At 43.4% G+C, this 20939-nt stretch overlaps 1 protein-coding gene and 1 pseudogene across 1 annotated transcript in view; both read left to right on the top strand.

Moving 5' to 3' along the window:
- Positions 1–15113, top strand: part of LOC130558869 (stonin-1-like) — a 28086-nt gene extending 12973 nt beyond the window's left edge. Inside the window, exon 4 of the mRNA XM_057341576.1 lies at positions 13775–15113. Coding sequence (XP_057197559.1) covers positions 13775–13779 — 5 coding nt within the window. The 3' untranslated portion in view covers positions 13780–15113. The remainder of the gene's footprint in view (positions 1–13774) is intronic.
- LOC130558867 (stonin-1-like) lies at positions 802–17752 on the top strand (annotated as a pseudogene).
- The last annotated feature ends 3187 nt before the right edge of the window (positions 17753–20939 follow it).

Raw genomic sequence — 20939 nt, 5'->3', positions numbered from 1 at the left:
TGAAGAGAGGTCTTAAGGTTTATTATTTTAAATAACAAAACAAAGAAATTACAAAACACTGCTCAATGAAAATATTTTTTACATTACAATTTTAAATGTTTGCATTTATAAACAAATGACACTCTTCAAGTTCTGTAAAATGTGTCAAAAAACTTAAATAAAATACATGGCTAACAGTAGCACTGTACAATTGCACAAAGATACTAGAGAAACGCACAGCAAGTGGTGAACACACGTACACCCGGAGCAGTGGGCAGCTATCACTGCAGCACCCAGGGAGCAAGTAGGGGTAAGGTGCCTTGCTCAAGGGCACCCCAGTTGTTACCCGCTGGCCCTGGGAATCGAACCGGCAACCTTAGAGAGTCGGACTCGAGCCCCACTAGTGCCCCATTAGGCCAAGACTGCCCTACATAATAAAGATAGAACCTTAAAAAGTAATAGTATATACTGGGAACAACATTCCGCAACATCTCAAGACCTGGGCAAAAAGTCTCATGATTTATTTCCAGAATGTGATACATGATGGGATACATTTGAGAGCGATAGAGCATTGGTTGCGGGAAGTCTCACATCTCTGTCACCTTTTTCAACCTGATGAGCCTGCATACCTGCAACAATCATGCCATATTCCAGATCACATTTTTCCTCATTCTGATGCTTGATTCAGACACTCCTGTACCACTCACAGACCCGTAGACTTGTAGTTTGAAACACATTTTATTTTGGTAAGCCATGAAGCCTACACTTGTCTATTTAGCTTATTATATCTGCTGCTGTTTTATTCTCCTAATCAGACAGGAGTGCATGATGATGATGATACGTTTCTTATGTCATTTTTCATAATGTCTAAATTCCTTCTACAGATTATTTTTGTGGCTGTTTCCGTGGAGGAGTGGACTGTGAAAGACTTCCTGTGTACACACAAAGCAATGTGCTCCATGAATCAGCCCAGCAACTGGGTAACATTTGAAGATGAAGGGTCATCCTTCTCCTCACCTAAAAAAACGCTGCGCTCCGGTTCAATACCTCGCCCAAATGGTTTAAAACTTGTTCTCCCGTCTTTAGGGAATGAAACATGGAGCTTCAGCACTGGCCCGGAATCCCCTTTGATGGATTTTAGCTTTAACGGAAGCTTGTGTGTGCCCAGCAACACTCCCATGTGCACTCCGGTAAAGGCAACGCCAGCAGATCAGTCACCCTTTTATTATGGACTTCAGGAGCAGCCAGACTTGTTTTCAAGCACTTTTGCCAGCTTCTCTTCAGGACTACAGCAAGACTTAATGAAAACGAATGAAGGCTCCACTTTAATGAACACATCCCGAGACGAGGCAGGTCACCTTAACCCTGCCTGGGTAAAAGGCGATCATAAACGAGTGTCTTGGAGCTCATCGTCAGACTCTGACTCTGCTCCCACTTTACCTCGCTTCTTTATCCGCACCAAAGATGGTAATGAGCCACCTCAAGACCAGCCTCAGTACTCCTACTCCTATATATGCCATAAACTAGAAAGACTGAGAGCAGAAGAGAACAAACAAGAAGATCACAATGAGAAAATGGACAAAGAGGATCATCTTTCAGCCGTAGGTATAGTTAAGGATAAAGAGATGGTGGGAACTCCATCATTTGTTCCTGAAGGACTGTTCCTCAGCCAGAGTAGACACGGTTGGTCACTGATGCTGAGAATTCCGGAGAAAAAGAACCGCATGTCTTCTCGTCAGTGGGGGCCGATATACCTGCAGCTACTGCCCGGAGCTCTCCTGCAGTTGTTCTATGAGAAGGGCTTGGAGAAACCTTTCAAAGAATTTCAGCTTAATGCTAACTGCGGCCTCTCGGGTCCCAAATTAGAGAGTTACAGTGAACCACGCAAGATCGCCACACTGAAGGTTGAGCACGTGTCCTACGTCGAGAGGAAACGCTATCACCCCAGGCATGAGGTGATACACGAAGCAGAAGTGGAGCAGCTTTTGAAGTTCGGCACCACTGAACTTGGTGACATGAAGGACCTGCTGGTGTCCATTGAGGAAGAGCTGATGCGCTTACCGGCACCACACCAACACCACAGACACTACGAAGAGCAGGAGCTGACCTTGGAGATAGCCGACCACATCTGGATACGACAGGATAAGTACGGTGCATACGCAAAGTGTGGCCATCGCACTTTCCGAAATCTTCACTGCTTAGCTTTCTTAATGGTTCCTTGGAGTGCTTCCTGGCACTAAACGACCTTGGACTTCTCAAACAAGCTCCCGCATTTGGTTCCGAGGAGGACAGTGAGCCCTGGATGGAGATCGCAGACTACCATTTCATCGCGTTGTGAGAAAAGCACACTTTGCGATACGCGGCTGATAAGAATTCTGTCCTCCTGACGCTTGTCGCGTGGAGCCTCTGCGCTTCAGGACTGCATCCCTTCACAGTGGGAGTTGCCCCCGTCCGTAAAGCTGTGGTGACTGTGCAGGGTGCCTGTGTTGAGCTGCAGGTCTTATGTGAGTGTCCAGAGAACTCTGTGTGAAACATCACTCTTCAGATTCGTCTTTCCAGGTGACTGGGTGAAAGTGCCTAACCAGCACGTCACTGCTGCGACAGAGGTCTCTCAAAGCTCGCATGAACAGAAATGCATGCTTGGGCTCAGGGCACATGGCAAATCTCAGTCTGTCATGCGAGTGTCCATCGGCACAGTAAAATACGAGAATGTGTACCGAGCCCTCGTGTGAGAATTGACAGGCTTCCTCAGAAGAATGTTGGTAAGAAACTACATTTACATCACATAATACTTGATGTGAATAGTATTTACGTTATACATGATATCAGTGAGACGTAACTTCAGAGATGTTTTGCATTGATCGTGTATGACATAGTTGACACTTATCTTCATCATTTTAAGTTCTGTCAACAATGATGTACAGAGAATTTAATGTTTAATGTATAACAGAAGCCACTTGTGTTTGGCTGAATCCCAGTTCCGCCAGACCCTTGTGCTTTTGTCACGTGACAATGACTACAGTCATGACCTATAGTCACCCAGAAGCAGAATAGTATGGAAGAGACCTGGACATCTTTTTTCCTATTCCCACAAGTTATTTCTCCACCTAGTTATTTCCATAAAATCTCACAGTATTGATTCTCTATGTAATTGCGTCAGTGTTACATTAAAGGGCTTATCGGAAAAAAATGAAACTTCTGTGTTTAATTGCTATAATCTAGTCCCCGGTGCCAACTCATGAAATGTGAAAAAAGAGAACCCACTAACTTTGTTTTGGTTAGCCTTTCTCTGCAAGCATGTGAGATAACGAGCTGATCAGATTTCTCTTCCCTTCTGATAGGTAGGGGTTCATATTATAATATTATCGCCCATTAAAGGGACCATTCACCTAAAAATTCTGTCACGATTTACTCGCCCTCAAGTTGTTCCAAGCCTGTATACATTTATTGGTTCTGTTGAACACAAGGAAAGATATTTGGAAAAATTTGAGCAACTGACATATTCTGGAGACACGATGACTAATCTTGTAAGAAAATAATTGTGTAATGTTTCACAATATTCAATTTGCGTGAGGGTACGAAAATCTCCACCGACATCATAGGTCAATAGTGGTTACGGATGTCCTCGGTTCTGTGGCCGACGTTGTGTCGAACCGACAGAATGGGGTTTGTCTTGAGAACCTATCATCTTCTGAGTATTTAGAAAAGGCCAATGAAAATTGGCGAATGAAATTTGCATGCCGGGCTCCTCCCCGGATGTCCGGGTATAAGAGGGAAGCCGGCGTGCTCATTCATTCACCTTTGTGTTCTCAGAGCCTAAAGCATCCACCCCCGACCGCTGGGGTGGGCGGCCAGTGTTGTGGCATGAGGGACACAACATCTCGTTCCCTCCATCAGGGAACCGAGGTTACATCCGTAACCAAGACGTTCCCTTTCTGTCGGTCTCTCGACGTTGTGTCGAACCGACAGAATGGGGTTCCTATGGAAAACGCCACAGCACTGAGCCGCGTCACAATCTCTGCGGAGCGACGTTGACTGGCCTGGGCGAGTCAGACGAACACGCTAACGCGAAATTATGACCCTCCAGTGGAGAGGAAGGGGGACCCAGAGCTTTACACAAAGTTGGGAAGCCCCTGTCACCGGCCGTCACGGGCGGAGGCCTAATTCTCTAAATGGCGAGAAGCCGCCCGGCACCATACGGGCCACTGGGTAAGCATTATTCCACCCTGGGGGAAAAACGCTGCAGAGGCCACTGCCTACCGTAGGGAGGAATAGTGGAGACACCACATGGTCTCACCATCAGGGGAGAACTCATGGGAGGAATGTGCGGACTGCAGGAGTTAACCGCAAGGTGGGAAATCTCTCCCAAATGAGCTGGCTGTGCGGGGATGGAGTCGCCACTCCCCGCGAGGCGTCGACTGACGAGAGAGCGCATCGGCTGTCTGGTTCAGGATNGCCTGGGATGTGTGTGGCTCGCAGGGAACTGATCACCTGCTGACTCCAGAGGAGGAGGCGCCGGGCGAGTCATGTTTAGCTGCCGTGAGCGAATCCAATGATATACGCCACAGCAGCTGTGCTGTCCGACCGGACCAGCACGTGCCTGCCCTGCACGAGAGGTAGTAGCCTCCTCAATGCAAGTAGCACAACCAACAAGTCTAGGCAGTTGAAATGCCAACGCAGGCGGGGGCCCGTCCACCGCCCCAACACTGCTTGCCCGTTTGCACACGGCACCCCAACCCCAAGAAGGTCATGGAGACCAGGGGGTTAGGGTATGTCGGCAGAAAGCGTGTGACCATACGCCTGCTGCCGGTGTGCCACGCTCTCCAAGGAACTTGACTCTGTAGCCAGTGTTGGAGCGGTCGTATGTGCATCGACCCGAGGGGGACCACCCCCGCTGAGGATGCCATGTATCCCAGGAGCCTCTGAAATTGTTTCAGGGGGACCGCTGACTGTCTGAAAGCTTCAGGCAGTTCAACACTGATCGGGTGCGCTCTGTAGTCAGTCGCACTGCCTCTGGGAGGCCGCGTGGGTGCGGGCTTCCTTGTCGCGGGTCTCGCGCCCCCCGCGGGGGGTGAGCAGGGCCGCTCATGAAGACAGAGTCGAGTTCCCTACTGAGAAAGAGGACGCTCTGCACCGGGGAGAGCTTGCTCTTCTCAGTTGACCTGTAGCCCCACCGATCTAGGTGCCGGAGCACCAGGTCCCTGTGTGTACACAACAGATCTCAAGAGTGCGCCAAACTGAGCCAGTCGTCGAGATAGTTTAGTACCCGCACACCTCCTTCCCTAAGGGGCGGCTTCCACGACCTTCGTAAAGACTCGTGGAGACAGGGACAGACCGAAGGGGAGGACCCTGTACTGATATGCCCGTCCAAAGAAAACAAACCGTCGGAACGGCCGATGTCGAGGGAGGATCGAGACATGAAGTACGCGTCCTTCAGGTCGATTGCCATGAACCAGTCCTGACACCTGACGGACGTCAGGATGCGCTTCTTCGTGATCAACCTGAAAGGCAGCTACTGTGTAGGTGCCTGTTCAGAACACACAGACCCAAGATAGGGCGCAACCCCCCGCCTTTCTTGGGGACAATGAAGTAAAGGCTGTAAAACCCGCTGAACATCTCGGCTGGTGAGACGGGCTCGATCACTCTCTTCACCAGAAGGGTGGCGGCCTCAGCCCGAAGTACGGGGACATCCTAGCCTCTGACTGAGGTATATCGAATGCTGAACTTGGCGGGCGTGAGGCGACTGGATCGCGTAGCCGAGACGGATCAGGGAACCTAGGTTACATCCGTAACCAAGATTTAGATTTTTTTTTAGATTTAGATTAGATTTTTCCCATTCATAATTTGTCTGGCCATTGTTGCTAAATTTGCAACTCTTTCACTAGATTTAGTGACTTTTCTGACCACTTTAGTGGCTTTTGTTCAGAAGACGACATAACAACAAACCTAGCTTCTTTTTGGATAAACGGTTGCTTTAAATCAGTGGGTTTTATTGGGCAATAAGCTGTGTGTAATGTTCAAAGAGCAGAATCGAAATGGGTCTGAAGTTGCAACTTTTGCTGCCTTCACGCGCTCTCGGAAATTCGATAATTCCCACTTCAACCCGGAAATAATTTATGGAACGGTGCTTTTTTAAAGTTAAAAGATTTTTTATTTTAATGCTATCAAATCATTACTAACCAGGGATGTGATTTTTCTGTATAAATAAGGTTTTCTATATTTTTTGATGTCAGTGGGATCACCCGCGTAAATAGCATGAATTCAATTTATTTTATTTTGTTACGGGATTGGGGGGTGGGGGTTTGGTAATGTAAACATAGTCATCATACAGCCGACCAACAGGATCCTTTCTACGCTCTCTACGTCATGAACACGCTTGTTATAAATGCAGAGCGACCGCTTCATTCAGAACATGATTTGAATGGCTTGAAACTATACAAATGGCCGATCTAGTCACTGTCTATATATAAACACATTGAATTCTCTACTGAATGCATACATTTAAACGAACTAAAACCGCAACATGCAGCGTTAGCAAATACCTTTATTACATGCGGATTAATGCGGACGAACGCTGTATGAATGACGTAGATGTGCCATCTAGAGGCTGTGTATGGAAGTCTCTTGAGGACACAGTATTTGTCAAGAAAGGTGCGTGGAAGAGAACCCAATTGCAGGCAGGCAGTGGCAATGAAGGGGTTAACAGATTTATTAATTTTACAAATAATAAACTAAACTAAACAAAAACCCACGAGGGGGTAAAACACAACGACACGGGGAATATAATAACACAAACAGAGCAGGAACACTCACTAAATAAACTAAACTAAGACAACACTAGACAAAGATACACTGACTAAACTTACTTGAATAAATGACACGGGCACGAACACGAAGCAATCGTACACAGAACATATCCATAAGACAATCCACGAGCACAGGACAAAGAAACAAGAGGGTATTTAAAGGGAAGACAAACGAGGGATAACGAACGAAGGCAGGTGTGGGTAATCAAACACTCAGGGAAAGATAACAAGGAAACGAGAGGGGCGGGGCCAATGACGAGACACTGGAGAGAACGTATATTATTGTCAAAAGGACAATAATATGTTTCTCTCCACACATAACCAAAGGCTTTGTCATGACTCTGCTACAGGACCAAGAAAAACATGACTAAATGAAGCAGAGCCATGACAGTATTCTTTACTTTTCGTGTTCAATTATTGTTTAATTAATTATTGCTGATTACAATGAAATTAAAAGTAGGCCTAATATAAACCACTCAAGGAGTGCCATTTGTTAATGTCATTTCATTTGACATTAGCATAAGATATTTGCACAAAGCATCAACCTATTTTATTAAATATTGTTTAGGGGATTGTTAAACTAATAAACATTTGAGCTGATTTTCCAAATTGGTCAATTACAATAGTTTTTGTGTTGCTAAGTGAAAAATATCTATTTTTGGCAAACAGTTGCCTGTTTTTAATCATGTTTCATTTAATTAGTAACATTAAGGACTATTTTTGGGGGGATTGGGGTTGGGCGAGGGTGTGTGCGGTCTTCCTTCTCTTTTGTCCTTGGCTGATCACATGCCTGAGTAGCATTAAAGTTACTAAATACTTTTAATGTTAGTAAAACCATATTTTACTTCCGTGTTTGTGGTGGGAAATATCCCACTTCCGAGGTGTATTGAAAGCAGTTTTAAAACTATGTGATGAGGTAACAAATACTGTATGTTAATTAGCATGGGACGTCACCAAGTGCCACAGTTTCACAAAATCCTAGCGGAAACACTGAATTGTATCATTTTTTGGTTCTGTTGAACACAAAATTAGATACTTTGTAGAATTTAATAAAGCAGACAGTTCCAAAGCACATTTGACAACCATTTAAATTTTTCTTACTATGGTAGTCTTATAAATAAAGTTGAGTAGTCAATAATGTCCCAGAAATGTCAGTTACTAATATTTTTGGGTGAAGTATACCTTTAATCTACAGGTTGGGCTGCCAAGTGACAGTGGTGTAGTTGTTTTGACGCAATACACTGAAAAACAACCATAGACCGTATAAAACATGGACATTGTGTCCGTGACGCCACTCGTAGGTTTCTGAGGAGCCTTTTGAAGCCCAATGTGGGCCGGGCAGAGCCATTTTAGCAGCGCGTCACTTCCAGATAATCTAAAATGGGCAAAGAGGCGGGACGTGGGTGAAGCTGAGGTGCCTGGTTGCTGAAACCACCTGCCACTTGAGCGACCACGCTTGGGCTGGGTGATATACAGGGGCGGTTCTACGGGGCACCTTCGTCTATTTGCGAACTTGTTGTGCATTACTGGACATCGGTTGTTTACTCAGGTTTAGGGATGGGTATTGTTAAGATTATCAATATCGATACTGCTTATCGATACTACGCTGTATAATTTGTTACAAAAACACATGATGTGAAAAGATGTTAAACATTTTAAGTTTCTTTATTACAGCTGAGCTTTAGAACTGCAGTTTACAAATGCTTCTGAGCACACAGAAAATGCCACATAACAAAACGTGTGTGTGTTCCTTAGCATACCAATTACTGCACTTAGCATGAGCACATCATAATGTAATTCAACATATTTACTTTACATCACTATGGTTATTTGGCTGGTAGACCGTATTTCTTTTTTCCTTTCTGGTTTTAGGTCTAAATAAACTTTAGTACTATTTTCTAAGCAATATTTTTTAAATTATATGTACTTTTTTGTAATTTTACTAGCACATTTACTTCAAAGTAAGTAAACTAAAGTACTAACTAAAGTAAGTAAATATACTCCGTGGCCGAATTATTAAAAACAATATTATAGCTTGTTCTCAAATAAAGGACTTTTATTTTGACGGGTTGCTGCAAAGGGGTGTTTGACGGAAGCTTCCTCTTGTGAAACACAGATGCTGAAAGCTCCACAAGCGCAACCATGCCACTCTTTCACTCTTAAACACGCAAAACAAGCAGATTACAAATACACCACGGAAATCATATGGTCCTAGATATCACACATACGTCGAGCAAACTTCAGCCATTCGGACATCATTCAGGGATGGAAAATGACACCAGCAGCCTCTAATTCGCCATTTAACACCCGAATACACAGAGATAAAACAACACAAGTATCGATAACAGTATCGTTTGTCATGAAGCTTATCGATACTCTGGTATTGACCCAATTATGTACCGGTCCAAAAAAGTACCAGTTCTCGGTACCCATCCCTACTCAGGTTTGTTATTTAAATGTTAATGCGAGTCAATTGCGCTCTGCGACGGATTATGACTTCAAAGGCCCCGGGGCCAGATACCTTCATGGGCCCCCCTCCCACAATTTTTCCGTTCTTTCCCTTAGCTGTGCATTCACAGTTATAGAAAGTGAAAGTTAAGATGATAATGAATATTAAAACCGTTCTCGCTCTGCGTCAAATGCCTGCGCTGTGCTAAAAATAATATGTACAGGGTTTATAGAAGTCTAATATTAGCTACACAGCGAAAAATCAACCATTGACAAAATTAAAGCGTATGAAACACACGTCTTTATTTAACTGTCAAACATACACGTATTTAATGCATCATATAAATAAATAAAAAAGTTTCTCACCATGAAATGACCCCTGTGACAAGTCTGTAAACATCAAATCATCAAGCAAAAGATTCAGAAAATGCTATTTAAATGTGCTGTAATTTAATAAATAAGTTAAATTTAATTGAATAAGTTAAAGTAACATAAAAACAAATGTTGCCATGATTTCATTTTGTACAGGGTATTCACAGAGGCCTTGTTAAGGCTATGGGACCCATAAATTAAACAAAGATAAACATTTGTTTTCATTGTTGTTGGGTTTTCTGTACCAAACTGGGTGGCGCAACCTTGAAGACCAGGACCCCCTCGGGCTCATGGTAGTCAAGGGCCCCTGAGCACTGGCCCGGTCAGTAATCCATCCCTGGGCAGACCCCAAGGGAGCAAGTAGGGGTCTCTGCAGGTCGGAGAAATGGGCATGCCGCAAGGTACTTTTTTTGAACAGTATAAAGCTAGTGCAGTTTTTCACTCATTTTAAATAGTGTATATGTATGTGGTTTAGGTCATCTGATGTGATTCTTTTAATTTTTAATAAAATGAAATATGATACAAAACACAATATTTTATTTTAAAGTATAAGATGTTTGTGCAATAGGGAAAAACAATACACAGGTAGTGCTCAAAGAGTACATTTAACTAATAAATACATACAGCTAGGCTGTGTATAGTTATGAAACTCTGACCTCAGTCATAATGATTAGTCTGGGAACAAATAGATTCATCAGACCACGATTGCCCATTATGAAATGTAACCAAAACTAATAATATCCTGTGTTACCACTAAAGTGACATTAGAGCCAGTCAGCGGGCAGTTTTAGTTGTATTTGCTGACATCAAGCTGTTCTCGGTGGTGCCAAAGCACTTGCAGCACGATCTGAGTTCGATTTCCGTCTCATGCGTCCTTTGCCGGTCCCACTCTCTTGTCTCTAACCAAAGCTTTCCTGTCCAGCTCTTTCACAGTTAAAGCGGACCTTAACCTCGGCTTCTGTCCGTAGCAAATCCCGCCTTCTTTCATTAGTTTGACCACCTCAATTAGATTGATATTGACGAGCTCATATAAATTAAACTTCATTCCGTTTCAACACAGAAAGGTAAACAAGCAATGTTGTTCAATTTACATTATACAATAATAATAAGAGTGTAAATGATTATTTGTATTAAAATGATTAAATAGATGACCAATAAGACCTCTCTACTACCCTTAACCTCACCATACACTTTATTATAAACACTGGTAAAAGATGGATTCGATATTGCACTCAGATGTAGCGTCAGTACTACGTCACACGTCTTACTCACTACACCACAGAAGCTGCTGTGAGAGTTGCATTGTTTTTACACTCTAAATGTTTTTTTCCAAGAAGGACCCACTCACATTTGCCCATGGGTTAGACACGCAAAAGACGCTAAATGTAAACGGCCCCTAAGTGATTCGTACACGGCATGGTAATAAAACATTCAGGGCTTTACTGAAAACATTCAGTGCTTCAGCCCCCTAAGCCAACACCTAGTGCCGCCACTGGCGATATATATCGCGATTCACACTAATTATACATGTCTAAATCGATTCTGTGTTTTATGCACAGCTCTTCTGTGAACTACAGCTCTTTGATCAGTAGGAGTTATACAAAAAATTCACCTCCCTTAAAGTTGTCATGAAGGGCAAATTGAGCTATATAGTCCAAAATCAAGTTCATTTATTTATAGAGCACATTTAAAACAACCACAAGACTGACCAAAGTGTTGTACATTAGAATGAAAATCTAAAACCACATAAACAGTAATAAAAACAGAACAGCATACAGAAAACGCAGTAATAGTAATAAAAATACATAGTAAAAATGGAAGAAAAGTGGATTAGGTAGGCCAGATCAAACAAATATGTTTTAAATGAGATTTAAAAGTGAAAAGAGAGGGTGCCACTCTGATCTCGAGTGGCAGATTGTTCCACAACAGAGGGCCAGCCACAGAGAAAGCTCGGTCTTCTCTAAATTTCAGTCTGGACTGGGGACTAAAAGGAGATTCTGATTTATGGAGCGTAGGCTTCTAGTGGGGGTGTAAAAGTGCAGCAGCTCTGACAGATAACTAGGGGCTTGGTTGCGTAAAGACTTATAGACCAATAAAAGAATTTTAAAAGCAATTCTGGATTGAATGGGCAGCCAGTGGAGGGCCCTCAGAATAGGGGTGATGTGGTCGTATTTTCAGCTTTTTGTAATGAATCTCGCAGCAGCATTCTGAACCAATTGTAAGCGGATGATTTGTGACTGAGCAACACCATAGTACAGTGAGTTGCAGTAGTCTAGGCATGAAGTGATAAAAGCGTGGACGACCATCTCTAGCATTGTAGTGTTTAAAAAGTGTTGCTTGTCTAATTTTAACGACTCATCAAAGTGGACACCCAAATTGCGCGAGAAGATCTAAAGGCTGATATGCAGCCCAGATCAGGACTGGGAGCCTGAGAATGAGCAGACTGGCTGAAAACAATCACCTCTGTTTTATCTTCATTTAGTGTTAAACATTTTTGACCTAGCCAGATTTTAACCTCATCTATGCACCTTAATAGTGTATTCAGAGGAGAAGGATCATTCCTCTTAATAGGTAGATCTGGGTATCGTCAGCATAAAAATTAAAGGACACCCCATGCCATCTAAAGATGGAGCCCAGAGGAAGCATGTACAGGGAAAAGAGGGAGGACGCCAACGTGGAGGCAGGCTACATATGAGTGGGGCAGTGGAGGATGAGAAGTTATCTAGTTTGACAAAAAATGTTCTGTCAGATAAAAAAGACTGAAACCACTTTTGGACCGTCCCATTCATGCCCACATCAGACTCTAATTGGGATAATAAAATAGAGTGGTCCACGGTATTGAATGCTGCTGAAAGATCTAAAAGAACCAGGACCACGGAATCACCAGAATATGTAGCTAAAATAATATCATTTAACACTCTAAGAAAGGCTGTTTCCGTACTATGAGCGGGCTTAAAACCAGACAGAAAAATTTCTGTAATGCAGTTTTGTTTTAGGAAGGACTGCAGTTGATCGAACACAATTTTTTCCAACACCTTTGAAATAAAAGGCAGGACAGAAATGGGACGAAAGTTGTTCAGAATAGAAGGGTCTTGTGAAGGCTTCTTGAGAAGTGGGGTGACAGTAGCTACTTTTAGAGGAGCATGAACTGAGCCAGTAGAGAGACATGGTCTGGCCTGGCCCTACGGTGTCAGTGATTCATTGTAGAAATTTAGGATGTATGGTGTCATGTGGGCAAAAAGAGGGTTTGATATTAGCAATAATGTCTTTTGAGTGATTGTAGAGTAATGGGTTTGAATACAACCCAAGAAACAGGATGCAGAGAGAGCGGAGGAGGTACAGTGTGGAGGGAGTTGAATTTGGGTCTCAAATTTGATATTTTTTCAATGAAGTGTCTCAAGAAGCTTTGACACAGAGCATTAGAAGCACCAGCCAGGGTGTTGTCAGTAGGATTTATAACAGAGTTAATAGTAGAAAACAGCACTTTAGGAGTGAATTGGTGTTTGAAAATTAAGTCAGAGAGATAAGAAGCCTTTGCAGATTTAGCAGCAGATTGATAAGATGACAAACTGTCTTTAAATAACAAATGAAATATGCAATTTATCTTTCTTCCATTTGCGCTCTGCCTTTCTACATGCTTGACGTAGAAGACGAGTGTCCAAGTGTGTTTTGCCACTGAGCTGGCTTATTTTTATGCTTATACCCAGGTAGCAAAATTTGTGTGGCCCATTTGTGGAAAGGGAGTGGTGGGAACTTTGGGCACATAGAATCGGCCCGGGCCATCATTATCTATAGCAATGACTGGCAGCGGCATACGGAGCATCTGAGAGCGGTCCTGAGGTTGCTGAGGGAGGCCGGGCTCACGGCCAATCCGAAGAAGTGTGTGGTTGGGCGGGTGGAGGTCAGGTATCTGGGCTTCCACTTAGGTCACGAGACCTAAGACCAAAAAGGAGGTGAGACAGTTCCTGGGGCTGGCGGGGTATTATAGAAGGTTCGTACCTAAATATTCGGAACTCACCAGCCCGCTGACTGATCTCACTAAAAAGGAAGCGCCAGATCCGGTCCAGTGGACGGACCGGTGCCAGCAGGCCTTTACCCAAGTGAAGGCTGCCCTGTGCGGAGGGCCGCTCTTACACTCTCCTAACTCTTCTCTCCCTTTCTTGCTGCAGACTGATGCGTCGGACAGGAGACTGGGTGCAGTCCTGTCCCAGGAGATGGGGGGGAGGACCGGCCGGTGCTGTACATTAGCCGGAAGCTCTCGAAGAGGGAAGCAAAGTACATCACCATAGAGAAGGAGTGTTTGGCCATCAGGTGGGCCGTCCTCACCCTCAGATATTATCTCCTGGGGCGGGAATTCACCCTCTGTTCGGATCACGCTCCCCTCTTGTGGCTCCACCGCATGAAGGATACCAACGCGCGGATCACTCGTTGGTATATTGCTTTGCAACCATTCAAGTTCAAGGTGGTCCACAGGCCGGGTGCACAGATGGCTGTGGCCGACTTCCTCTCCAGGCAGGGGGGGCTGCAGACCGGATGGCTCCCCGGCCTTAGTCAGGCGGTGGGGGTATGTGGCAAGGGGGGCATGGTTCAGCGAGGACTGCAGAGAGAGTTGGAGAGAGTTGGGAGACGAGCGGTGAGTAAATGGGGCGAGTGCAAATGACGAACACCTGTGTCCTATTCCAGTAACTGGAGTGGGGAAGCTTAAAAGCCAGCGCGGTAGCAGAGCTCGGCGAGAGAGACCTGGACTACTACTGGCAGCTGAGACGGACTCTGAGGGAGCATCGAGAGAACTTTGAGAGAATCTTCAGTTATAAGACTATGTGTGTGTTTATTTGACTGTGTGTTGAAGCGCCAATAGCGCAACGTCATGTGAGACGGAAAAGGATTACAATTAAGTGCCAGTAGTAGTCAACCCGACCCAGGCCTCTTCCTTCCTACATCTAGTGAACTTGTTACAATGACTTAATTTGGAATTTTCCCATGACGGCTCGTGACAGTTCAGTATGAATACGCGTACCGTTACACCCCTACCACATACTGTATTTTATTCATTCATGTATAGCATTATTATTATTTGAAGTATAATGTATGTAAAGCTGCTATGCAACAATACAAATAGTGAAAAACACTATATAAATAAAAAATATATTTAATTTAATAGCTGCTTGACATATTTTACCAGCCCAAACCTACACTTCGACATCGACTGTCTGAGAGAGTTTCCAACCAAATACGCATGAACCACCAGAGTCCCTTTAAAAAGACAGGCAGGTGTGTTGGAGCGGGGTGGAACATCCCTGGTTTAACACCAACTTGTACTACACACCTGCCTGTAATTGTCAAGTGATCCTGAAGATCTTGATCAGCTGTTTCAGCCAGTGTTTTTGTGATTGGTCGGCTGGATTCGCATGTATCATCATACGCAGATCACAGATCAGTTCTGCAAATAAGCTCTGTAGACATGTAAGAGTATGTAATTCAATGTTTTCTCATGTGACAGTTGACAGTTGTTTTGTCTTTTCTTTCAGCTGTGGATCAGCTTCAGTCGTTTGCTTATAAATTGGAGCTGGCATCAGATCAAGAGGTTCCTGCTGATTGGTTGCCGTTTATCACGGTTGAGTGTGAGGTGGCGGAGGTGGTGGCGTCTCACACGAGGGTAAAATCATTGGCTACAGAATGTGACATTCAGCCCCAGAAACACGTGAGAAACAGATCATACTATCACTGCCAGGTAATGAGAGAAGTCGATATAAAATAAATGTCTCTGTCCCCTAGTGTTCATTCGGCATTCTTACTGCTAATAAACGCTAATGAATGTCTTTTATGTTGTGATAAAAGGTGGAAATCGATAAGAAGCTGACTGAGACCGAACCGCTGAAGCAGTCCAGTTGTGCAACACAGTGACGATTTGAAGATGTCCTCGCCAGGGCTTGGGGGGGGGATGTCGAGTCCAGCAAGTGAATTTCAAGGGGGATGGAGTTCCATCTTTAATCTATTAAATAGCCTCCAAATGCTATGCACATTTAATACTTGTATAAAGTGGCATTTTCTGCATCTGTGGTTTAAAAATCAAATGTCCCCAACTTGAGTCCCCCCAGTGAATCTCAGCCGTTTCCAGCACTGACAGCATCAGACAGCTGGACAGTATACAATAGGGGTGTAACGATATTCGAACAGAACCGAATGATCCGCGATACATGATCCGCTTTTCCTTGCGCAGGTTAGAGCATATCACTTCGTAAGCTGAAGCAGCAGTGCAGCAACTTTTGATCACGCTCAATAATGTGATGACAGTGCATTGTTAATGGCCAGAATGCACATAGATTGACAGAAACAACAAATACATATTCAGTAACTAATTCTCCTTAAAAGCGTCCAAGTGAACCATGTGTTTAAACTTTAAGCACTAAACTATTGTATAAAGCTCTCTAACAATACTGCAAAGCATACAAAACGTTATACATCACGCTAAATACTATTTATTTGTAAATCGCTATTGATAGAAGCCAAACGTGTATCAATGCAGCTTTCATGAAGAATAATCACTAAAAGCCTTCAGGTCTCGCGGGTTGTTTGAGATATGCGCGCGCCCAGAGAGTCAGAGCACAAAATACTAAACGGAGTTCTCTTTCACGCCTTCTTACTCTGAAACGGTTATATTAACACAAAATAACCTAAAAAATTCCATATTAACAAGAAACCTTGTAAAGTTATTCAGCTTCGTGAACAAACAATTGGGAAACAAAACGTGTGTTCTAGTATATTGCGTGAGCTCTTAAAGGGGCAGCAGCATAATAAAGATCTCTCTTTATAATGTTCATCAAACAACAAAGGACGGGCCCAAAAACACTCACTGATATTAAAGGAATTGTGTTCTCTTATAGGAGTCGTTCACAACAAATAAAGGAAGAAAGTAGCTTTAAGAATGATGTGCTTTAAATATGGTAAAGTGTTGAAAGAGAGTTTACATATACAATAAAAATAATTCAATCAAACAATGATTTGTATTAATTTCTAATTGATTTATTAATGTATTAAATAAATTTCAATTAAGTTTTAGTGATTCTTTTTTCTTATCTCACCCCACAACTCTGGTGCTATCAAATTAAGGGCTGGTGCCACCAACTGAATAACTCTAGTGCCACCACTCTCAAGTGTTAGTCTCGAGCCCTGTTCTGACAGGTTTAAGTTTACATTAGTATTATTTATTTCATTTTTGTGTACTGAGGCTTACTGTTCTAAAAAATATATAAAACTAACGTCAATAAAGTTCAAGTAAAGAAGTTAAATTATTGTTGTTGTTGCTGTTATTAAGTTAAAAAGATTCTAGTGTTCTGTAGCATTGCTTGTGCCATGGTATGAACCCTGACCTCACATCGAACCGAACTGAACCGTGGTCCCAAAACCGTGGTCTGAACAGAACCGTGACATTGTTGTATCGTTACACCCCTAGTATACAAGGAATTACACGTTTGCTTTTATTCAAGTATTGTTTTACCATTTATTGCTATAATAATATATGTAAGTCTTATAATTCCATTAGAAACACTTCTGAATGCAATCTTATAATAACCTCCAAAGTGTTTGTGTGTTGGTCCAGTGAATTATAGTATTGCTGCACTTTACCTTTCCAATCTCCTGCAAAATGTTTCCGTTTTAGCAGAAGAAAGCATTGCCTGTGATGATTACTAGCATTATGGTACACTCATGCATTTTTCAACTATTTATATGTTTTATACATTTGAAGGATCATAAGGTATGTGTATATTAAAGAAAAGCAGAATGTTCACTTCACTTGTCTCTGCTGTCTCAAAATATCTGCTGCATACACCAGCCAAGCAACTGCCATTGAGTTCAATAGAAATGCAACCAAGGTATAGATCCAGTCCACCTCTTCTCCCACGAGGTCTCAGTAGATATCTCTCTCTCACGAGGGACAAAGGACAAACTAATAGAGCCCTGCATTTCAGCCTGAGCCTGATGGGACCCGACAATTCACGCTCCAAGGGATGGGCTTTGGGACAGTTTTCAAGTCATAAGGGGATTTTTGCACAGCAGAAACAAACATTTTGTTGTGTTCGCATCGCAGGAACCAGCCGGCATATTAGTTTGAGAGAACCTTTTTGGAGGAACACTTTAGCTCCTTCTCCAAGTCAAGGTCTGATGCTGCGTTCGAGACAACTCGAATTTCCGGCATTGCCGACCTCACCCGGAACGCCAAACGAAGTCGGTTATCCGACCTCTGAACTCGGGGCAGATCGATCAACCCCGACCTCAGTGAGACACGTCATTTGACATCACGGACAATATGGCGGCTAGCTCATCGCAGGCTTATGTGAACCGTAAACAAACTTTAAACTATTTTTACCACACGTAATATGTATAAACATAAAAGTTAATATATCCAGAAACTGTTTATGACCAAATGCCAACGTTCGAATAGCTACCATATAACGTTCTCTTGGCGTCTCATAGTGACATCACGTTGTTAACATGCGAATGTGACGCGTGGTTGACTGGAAAGGATTGAGGTCGGATATTTTACGTCATAATAATTTTTTCAAACGCAGAATGAAACCAGCAGGAGAGGGACGACCTGTGATGTAAGCAAACGCTGATTGGCCAAACACAGCACTGATCACAGCATCCTCAAGATGCGAGAATGACACGCATGAACAAACAAGTGTTTCCAAGAACTAATCACTTATTGACCTTGTTTGAGCATTTATGATTCAAAATGTGATGACTGTATGGACGCATAAACATATGAACACAGACTTATTTTAGCTGTTCAACTAAAGTGTCTGCTGGTGTGTTGTTTTAAGTGGTCCAGTTCACTCATTATTACATAGATTTGATGTCTGCCAACAAAAAGAAACACAAAATAAGAACCTACTCATTGTACATTTGGGTGCTTACACTGCTGTGGGTCAAGCTGCCTCAGCACTTCATGCCATGGCCATCCTGCAGGTCCACTAGGCAGGGCCGGATTATCCAATGGGCATTATGGGAACCGGCCCAGGGGCCCATGCGCGCTTGGGGCCCATGAAAGGGGGAGAACATTTCACATAACAATGTTTTCGCTATATTCATTCTGCCGTGTGCCTCTCTGGCCCGCACACACGCAAGTGCGCATAAAACAGTGTTTCTAACGTACGCGAGTCTGTCTCTTGATATAGTAATTTTTACAAACCCTTTAGCAGATTTTGTTAAGGAGAAGCACAAAGCGAAATATCCAGTGACCTTCCGATAAAGCTTTCATTCAGTGGGAAAATGTCCCGCGAGCGCAATGTCTCTTTTTCCCAGTGCAGGGATCGTCTCAGTGAGCGGCAGGAAGAAGCAGAACATTCCACAGGTGACTCCTGAATGAAATGAGTACAAAACAGCGTTTCCAACAACCTGTCACTGTTATCCACTGTTTGAATGTGTAAACATGAACACATTTCGTCTGTAAATATGCATATGGTTACCTAGACAGAGGCTGTGTGAAAGAATATAGCCAAAATTGCCGCTTTTTATGATGATTTGTTAGAACATGTCGCGTTTACTTAGAACTGACAGTAGAAACTGAAAATATGTAAATGAAAACGGCTTTATTGTTGTAAATATAATCTATAGGATAAGTTAGAATACCCTCACGGTTGTCTTTAAAATCTCAAAAAATAAGATTTTTTTACATGTATTTGGTGGTGTTTCTTCGCCAATAATGAATTTTGATATAATGTTGATCAGTAACTGCCTTACTTTACCGAATTTTTAGCCTTCGTTATTAGAAAATCCAGAGTGCTTTTAAATACATTGCAAAATGTTTACTTACACAGACTCTGAACATATAGGCTAAAGAAGTATACCTATAATATTTGTTAATGCCGTTTAACACTTTACACGCTTACATAAGAACGTGAGTCGCGAGGTGCTTGTTACACAAATGAAGTTTATCAAATTGACAAATTACTTTTATAGTATAATCATTGACAAAGTCTGCCCATTAATTCTTAGAAAAATGAATATGTTTATAAGAAAATATTTGAGAATTACTTTTAAGAATATTCTTAAGAACGTCCTATAATTTATCTTAATAAAGTTCTTATATTTTCTCTTAAAAACAGTTTTGTTAATCTGGCGTGTTTGTGTGTGAATTATGGAAGAATCTGATAGAACTGAATTAATAGGTAGAGGTGAGGCATCGTGTGCTTGCAAATGCCAGTGAGTTACAGTATGCAGGGAAATGTCTTGATATTGTTGTTGCTGGTCCAGAAAAACATTGTTGTGTTGTAAATCCTGCATGATGGAGAATGTGAACAGGTGTTGATATTATCTTTCAGGTTGTGATCATAGTTTGTAACTTGGCAAAGTAATCCTGTATAAAATGTAGGTGATCCTACACGTAGTACCCTGTAGGCTATTTCAAAACTTTATTGTGTGCCCGTGTGTATGGGGGGGGTCTACAAAACACTTGTGCCCAGGGGCCCCTGAATTCTTAATCCGGGCCTGCCACCAGGCCAAGGCATTGAAGCAGATGGACCTAGCGCGACCCAGAAGTTATGCAGGAACTGCACACCGCCACTGACCTTGCTCTCCGGGCGATCAAGGTGATGGCACGTGCGCTGGATTGAACAATGTCTACTCTAATGGTCCAAGAGCTACACCTTTGGCCCAATCTTGCGCAGATGCACGCAGAGAGTACGCTCTCGCAAGGTGGGCTGTTTAGTGACAATGTCAAATATTTTTCAGTTTTTGGCGGTGAAGAAGCAGCGTCGGGGCGTCGAAGTCCCAGACGGCATCTGCTGCGCAGCAGCCCTTTCAGTTTAGTGGTGACAACAGACACCTCCCTGCTCAGCTGGGGTGCTGTCTGCAATGGGCATTCAGTTGGACAGGCCCCCCACCTGCAGTGGCATATCAATTTCCTGGAGTTGCTGACTGCTTGGTTTGCTATAAAGAGATCCTTCCTCTCATTCAGTGCAAGCACGTGATGCTTCGCTCAGACAGCACAGCTCCCGTGGTGTACATAGTATGCGCTCACGGCAGATGTCGCAACTCGCCCGACGCCTCCTCCTCTGGAGTCAGCAGCTGATGGAATCCCTGCGGGCCAATTATATCTCGGGCGACCTCAACCAGTCAGCCGTCACGCTCCGCGGGTAGTGGTTACTCCATGCCCCGCACCGTCCAGCTCATTGAGAGCAGTTAGGGCAGGCGCAGGTGGAAATGTTTGCCTCCCTAGACACCTCCCATTGTCCACTTTGGTACTTCCTGACCGAGGCCCCAGTCAGCACGGATGCCTTTGTGCACAGCTGGTTGCGGGACAAGCGGAAGTACACCTTCCCCCCCAGTGAG

This window comes from Triplophysa rosa, linkage group LG9 (genome assembly GCF_024868665.1).
Source record: "Triplophysa rosa linkage group LG9, Trosa_1v2, whole genome shotgun sequence".
Taxonomy (NCBI): Eukaryota; Metazoa; Chordata; class Actinopteri; order Cypriniformes; family Nemacheilidae; genus Triplophysa; species Triplophysa rosa.
Note: the sequence above shows the minus strand (reverse complement) of the source record. Positions and strands in the feature narration are given on the sequence as shown.